This window comes from Elaeis guineensis, chromosome 4 (assembly GCF_000442705.2).
Source record: "Elaeis guineensis isolate ETL-2024a chromosome 4, EG11, whole genome shotgun sequence".
Classification (NCBI taxonomy): domain Eukaryota; kingdom Viridiplantae; phylum Streptophyta; class Magnoliopsida; order Arecales; family Arecaceae; genus Elaeis; species Elaeis guineensis.
Window position 1 is genome coordinate 31,262,260 of NC_025996.2, and position 6,919 is coordinate 31,269,178.

At 34.8% G+C, this 6,919-nt stretch overlaps 1 protein-coding gene across 3 annotated transcripts in view; it reads right to left on the minus strand.

The window, feature by feature from the left end:
• LOC105043096 (ubiquitin-conjugating enzyme E2 4) overlaps positions 1–6,173 on the minus strand; it is a 27,402-nt gene extending 21,229 nt beyond the window's left edge. The window contains exons 1-6 of one of the 3 annotated variants that reach the window (XM_073256214.1): positions 5,984–6,173; positions 5,806–5,885; positions 5,170–5,284; positions 4,961–5,013; positions 4,694–4,822; positions 3,237–3,349 (exon numbers count right to left, since the gene is read on the minus strand). In XM_073256214.1, coding sequence (XP_073112315.1) covers positions 3,252–3,349; positions 4,694–4,822; positions 4,961–5,013; positions 5,170–5,284; positions 5,806–5,885; positions 5,984–6,027 — 519 coding nt within the window. In that variant the 5' untranslated portion in view covers positions 6,028–6,173 and the 3' untranslated portion in view covers positions 3,237–3,251. Of the gene's footprint in view, positions 1–3,236; positions 3,350–4,280; positions 4,427–4,693; positions 4,823–4,960; positions 5,014–5,169; positions 5,285–5,805; positions 5,886–5,983 lie in introns of those variants that run through there. The other 2 variants (XM_073256215.1, XM_073256213.1) reach the window with 2 other exon arrangements.
• Between the last annotated feature and the right edge of the window lie 746 nt (positions 6,174–6,919).

The following is a 6,919-nucleotide window of genomic DNA, read 5'->3' on the forward strand; positions in this document are numbered from 1 at the left end:
CCAAAGATCACTTCAAGATCCAATGGATGATCAAGATACCAAACTTGCAGCTAAAAAAGACAATTTTTAACATAAGCACACCATTATGACATCCAGATCTCCATTACCATATTCCTACTACAACCAAGTTTTAGTAAGTTCAAAGACTATAAGCCTGTTGATGTGAAGGGTCTAATTCAATCCTTTAAAAAATGGTCTAGATTCTAGAAATTGAAAATGCATTTCTACCAAGTTAGATGCATAAACACTGTTTTGTTAAGGATACATGAACTTATAGAATTTGATTACTCCCTACAAAAGGCAAGCCCATATATCTAACCTTAATTAGCCATGATTTCTTGTTTGATTACTTAGGCATACAACATTGAGAACAATACCACTCCCTTCTCTCCACTGCTATCTCGTGCACATCTAGAGTAAAGGTGTGCCCTTCAACTCTGATATATTTAGCGTAAATCCCACACACAACATAAGCATGATTGTAAAAATAAGTGGGAACTTCAAAAAGTTGAGTACAAGCAAGAAAAGAAATTTTTTTTCAAGGCGAAAATGGTTTTTTCAGATACAATGCAATATGAGATTAACTTGACTTTAATAGTAATATTGACTCAAAATCTTCACTTTGTGGCTCATGAGTCCACCTAGAAAAGTTGTCAAGGCTAACATTAATTGTACCAAGGATCTGATAACGTACTTCTCAAGTCAAGGGATTAAGTAAGAATGAAAATGAAACAGAAGTGAACAATAAATTAAAGCACGGACTTAGAGATTGAATTAGGGAAAGGCAGTCCAGCCAATATGGTCTAAACACCTCTATTTTCTGTATTTCTGGCTATAACATCAGCTATGACCAAGGATTTAAGCTCTGATGCCTGACAAGCCAGCACCAGTATGCATGCCACCTAGTGTGGCATACAAGAAGTTTTAAAAAAATATCTAATAATATCTCTACTAATATCACAAAATCAATTTCCAAGGATGAAATAAATCAACAAGGAATTGATGACACTGATCAAACTACAAAAACAAAATATTTTATAAAATGATCTACTAGGTGCTTGTCGACCCTACTGGTTATGGACCAGCATAGGTCAACACTCAAAAATTTGTTTATGACCAAACAACCATTATAATCTCAACACCACCATATTTAATGATGTTTTGGATATGTCAGGGCCCAATTAAAATACCCATTGTAATTCAAGCATGAGCACCTAAACCTGCTTTAAAACATAGACATCATTGGAGTATATGATCTTCAGCAAATACAAGAGAAATCTAAATTGAGGGAATGATTAGGAAATGAAGGAGGTTAAAAAGTTCCTTGACAGAATGTTGAGTTTTGAATATTTTTAAATCTGCTAAAGAACTTCAGGTATGAATGACGAAATTTTGGGGTCTCAAAGCCTAACGTGCTTCCGCTTGCAGGCCAAGTTATATGATAGAAAAATGCTTCCAAAACACAAGGTACCTAATTCCACAAAACATCTGTTCAGAAATGAGATGCTACAAAAGAGCAGCTTTGAAGTTAAAAATCTTGACTTAGGAAAACGAGTATCAATTGAAGGGGGAAGGAGTAACTGATTTACAAGGTTCATTTCCTAGACTATTAAGGCCTGGAACGGCCTAAGAAAGAAAGAAATTCAAAGGAAAATATGCTTAACTTGATGCTGCTTGTCTCACAAACAAAACGAAGGTGAGAAGTGGATAAAAAAGGTCCCAAGCAAGTTGGACAACGGCACGAACCATATTGAGCATACCCTATGTATTGATAGATCTTGGTCTTTAGAACACCCTCTTAATTAGAATGAGTTCCTTAACTTCTACCACATCTGTGGAACAGTAATGATCCAATTTTTGAGTATGAAGAACAGCCAACTCCACCCTCTTCAGACCCTTCATGGTCTAACATCTTAGTTAGAACCTTCATCAATCAAAAGAATAAGCAAACTGTTTAGGCTATGTCAAGCATGAAAGGTTGCAGGGCTTGAAGGATTCGAAGAGGATATTTATACAAAATATTGGGATATTGCTTGTCCACCTTTGCAATGAACCAAGCTAACTCCATAAAACCAGTTTTCTTCAACCTCAATGGAACTCCAAGAAGGAAAATCCAATCAAAATCCAAGAGTACAGGTCCATACCCCATGTTACCCAGACCCTTCAATCTAGCCTACGGTACCCAACCTTGACGCTTGAACATGGACATTCGTATGACACTTGGGCATGAATTTGTAAGAACAAATACTCAGGTATTGAAGGGAGCCAGCACTTAAGACACACATCAACACCATAGATTCAAATCCTCAAGTCCATCTAACATAGCTCATATCTTATGTAATCTTCATTACAGATTCTAGTTAAATTCTTAACCAACAACTGAAGTTGGTCACTAACAAATTTCCTGGTCTAGAGAAGAGAATCTTTATTGTTGAGAGGGACATTAGTAAGATATGTAATAGCACAAGAAATACATAGCTTGAGTACCCACTATAACTATACCAAAATACCGTACACTCTTAAGTTCTTATTAAGATCTTCAATGAAAGGATGTATCAATACCACATTTTGAGATTTCTATGCAGCATAATTCTCCATGATACTTCACCTTCTTTTGCCAACAACCTCCTCATAACTGTTAGATGCATATGCAGGCCAAGTTTCCTGGGCATGGGCCACCTATGCATTAGTTTATTGAAAAATATAGCTCATTTTTTTATTTGCTACTTCTTATACACCATTTTCACTTTCACCAGAACATAAGCTTCCAAAATCCATGGACAAAGATCATCCACATGCATCACCATATTGGAGAATCCTTATGGTACATTATACATGCCTATATTTTGATCAATTGTCCATCATTGTGATCCTAATTGTGCAAATCCAATAGCTCTTCTAATATATATGTTCCTCACAGGTGATTCCAACATATAGCTAGAGCAAAGATGATGCATATATTCGGAACTCAGTCCTAGTAAAATATAACTTTCATTTTTCTGTAAGGACCTGGGAAAATGCTATTAATAATGCTATATTCATGACCATCAACTCTATCATGGAGGCCACAAGGACCCAAGAGACAACCATTTGACCAAAATGTAAAGCTATGCAATATTAAAAACATATTGAGAAAGGATGGGTTAGAGGGTAAAGAAGCTGTTAATCTTTCAAGTGTCATGGCCAAAATGAGCCCAATTTATAAATGCTTAATATTAGGGTTTCAAGCCATACAAAATTTGGATTTCAGTTTAATAGGTCAACTCCATATGGTTGGTGAAGACTAGCTGATTTGAGTTCAGCTGCAAACTAAGTTTCTTTGTGCCGAAAATAAAGTTCTTATAAGTATCTACAAGAGAACATTCAAACTGACTTTAGAAAGAGAGGCATTCAGTTGAGGAAAAAAAAGTTCAGAATGATACCTTTCATCATATCCAAACATAAGAAAAAGAGACATATAGGGCACATATGGCAAGTAAATTTTGCATAGAAGCATTATTTATGAATGCAAGAATGAAGAGATAAAGATATCCCCAGTCACATTTTCTTGGATGGATGTCTTTGATTTTATTGGATCAGAGATCTTATTTTAACTAATTTGAAGATCATTTAGAATTTTGTATCCCTATTCAGATTTCCTTAGATGACTGTCTTCAGTTTCATTGGATCTTGAGAACTTGTTTTAAGTATTTTCAATACACCATTTGATACTCCACCCCTCTCTTATCTTTCAAGATTTCACCACCCTTTAATACTTCATTTCTCTCTAATGAGTTAGATCAGTACAAGTTTTGACTTAAATTTTCTCTCTCTATTGATATTTATTTCAAAGAAACTAGAGAGGAAGAAAATTTCATTGTATACTTATAGTCTTGCATAAGAACACCAATGAACCTTTTCAACTGTCTACGGTGAAACCTTGTTTCAAACATCCGAATTTCTTCAGACAAAAAGACATCACATTTAGAGAAGCTCACTCAATATATGTCAAACTAATGTTTTTGTCCAGTTGATAAAGATCTCAGTTTTGATTTTAATTATGGAATACAGTATCAAGGATTAAGAATGAATCAGTCGGTCATTTATTGACTTAGAAACCTAGCACTCTGAAAAAAGAAGGAATTTACATTCCTTAGGGAAACCACAAGGTGCAACCCAGTGGTATCAAACTAGATGAGAGACCTTCATGAGTTAGTTTGTCTTTGAATAAAAACGTGTTCATTTTATAAATTAAAAATTGTATGTGCTACAATATCCACACAAAGAAATAGTTTCTTCCATGAGCCTCTTTCTGGTTAGGGTTGACAAACAGGAGTGCACATGGAGTTGCTTTGTCATCAGAGTTCCAAGGATCAAAACAATGTAACACAGAATAGAAACCATCTCAAAAGTATGAGCTGATGCAATGACAAGCTGCTTAGCTCCCCTGCATATGTGCATTATGAATTAGATATGAAATGGATATAATGTTTCTCGCCAAATACAAAACCTAGATTAGTATGACATAATGTTATACAATGACCATGTGCATCATATATTCTAACCTAAAGGTGTAGAATAGCAAGCATTCACATGTAAGTTTAGGCCATCACTGGTTCCAGCAGAATTATCAGCAAATGTATCCAAATACAGATACTAAAGAAGTACCTATTCCAGAAAGATAAATCAAGGATGAACTTTATAAACCTCACACCTTTCACTTTTTGTTCATATGCAGGCCGATCACGCATCATTAATGCTGCAGCCTCCCCATTCAATGGATCAGAAGGATTGGGATACAAAAGAAGCTGCGGAAGGAACACTTCAAAAACATTAACAAGATCTGTAAAGAAAGACACGGGATGATCAGTGCAACTCATGATGACCGGAAGTGGCTACTAACCAGCCACTACAAACAAGTATTGAATTCTACGTCAGCCATGGCATTGATGCACGATGGTGAGAACGAGAGATCTATTACCAAACATGGGACTCCAAGTCTGGTTGATGACATCCAAACAAACTGAACCAGACCTAAAATAAAGTCAAAGAAAAAGAATTGTAAGATGAAAACTGCCAAGTCATTTTTTTTCTATTGATTTTAGCATACCATAAGCAATAAATAGTGACGGTAGAAGAATATCGCCCTTAAAGTTTAAAAAACCATAGTGTCAGAAATTTCAAACTCACATTTCATCAACATTTGGATGATAAATCTTATTTACAAAGCCAATGGATGGAGATTTGTAGGGATAAGCATCAGGCAATTCCACCCGGACCCTCCACACTCCCCCTTGATAGAGACCTGACGCATCCCATAATTGAATCACAGAAAAGTCTCTTAAATAACCAGTGACGACTCCAGTAAAAATTCAGGACATCATTAAACCACTTAGAGATCAAAGTACTGCAAGATGAAATCAATAAACCACTCAAAGAAATTTATAAAGACATCAGGAGGCTGCAGGGCCTTACAATACAATTTTAAGACACTCGTAACCAGAAACATTAAGAGATAAGAATAAAAAATTAACATCAAGTTCTAAACCATATTATTGCAGACATAAGAAGAGCAACTCTGAACAAATGCACGAGATACCATAAACAAAGACAATTGACAACTTCAACAAGAAAACTTTCTTTCACAAATCGATCAAAGAATTATCTTTAGGAACAAAGAAGATTAGAAGAAAAAACAAAAATCGGGACACTTTTTCCTTTCCAGAGGGAGTACATCAACTACCCAGATCAACGGGGAAAAACCGAAAACTAAGAAAAACTTCAAAGAATAAGATAAAACAAAGAAAGGGTTCCGGTGATATATACTCTCATTTGGGCCATGGAAATAGACATAGAATTCTTGCATCCCATCGTTCACCATCTCCACTCTGTAATCACTCATCATCCTATACGACATCCAAAAAAATCCAAAAAAAATCAAAAATAAGGGAAAAAAAGGGGAGAAATCCATCCATCAGACAGGCAGTGGGTTCCGGATATTCACAGTTTCATCAGGTCCATCTCGCGGCGCTTGCTCGGAGAAGACATCTCGGCTACGTTTCTTCGAAACAGAAGGACGGGATGGGCTTCTTTCTTTCCTTCTTTCTTTCTTCCAAGCGGCTCTTAAGAGAAGAGAGGAAAGATTGGTCCTTCGGAAATCTTTTGTTCTCCTTTTTAAGGGACGGGATGAGAAAGGGACAAAAACACAGAAAGGGCCGCTCTTAAGAGACTTTTTTTTAAAAAATTTCTTTCTCATTTTATTCATTTTATTATAATATAAATATACCTCTCCACGCTCCATTCTGGCGGTGCGGTTGTAATAAGATTCCACGCACGCTTTTTACGTCATCTTTTTCAGGTTCCCTTCGCTTTCTTCCTCCCCACCATGTCTTTCTTTTTTTTTCTTTTTCTTTTTCTTTTTTCATTCTGGCCGCCGGGGTCAAAGTTCCATCATACACACTCTGTTGCCTTGTGGTGACACCATGGTGACATGGAGACTTTTTTTTTCCTTATGGATAGTAGTGGGAAAATGTCACCATTTCTATCTTTGCCATGCCAAGTTCCCAGCTGTGCACTAATTGGGATTGTATCTTTCACATGAGGAAAAGATTGTTCTTTTTTTAATAATTATTAAATAATATTTTATATAATTTTAAAAATATTTAATTATTTTTTTATTGATATGTGTATCTCGAATGGCTATATATATATATATATATATATATATATATATATATATATATGATATAACGGTTGATATCGCGAAAGGAGATGAATCATTATTTTAATATAATTTAAAATATTATATATTGAATATAATAAAAAATATAATTTAATAATAATTTTATTATTTTCAAAAAATATATATTTTAAATTTATAATAATTTTTTGAAACTAATTTTTAATATTATAATTAACAAATATTTATGTATTTTTTAAA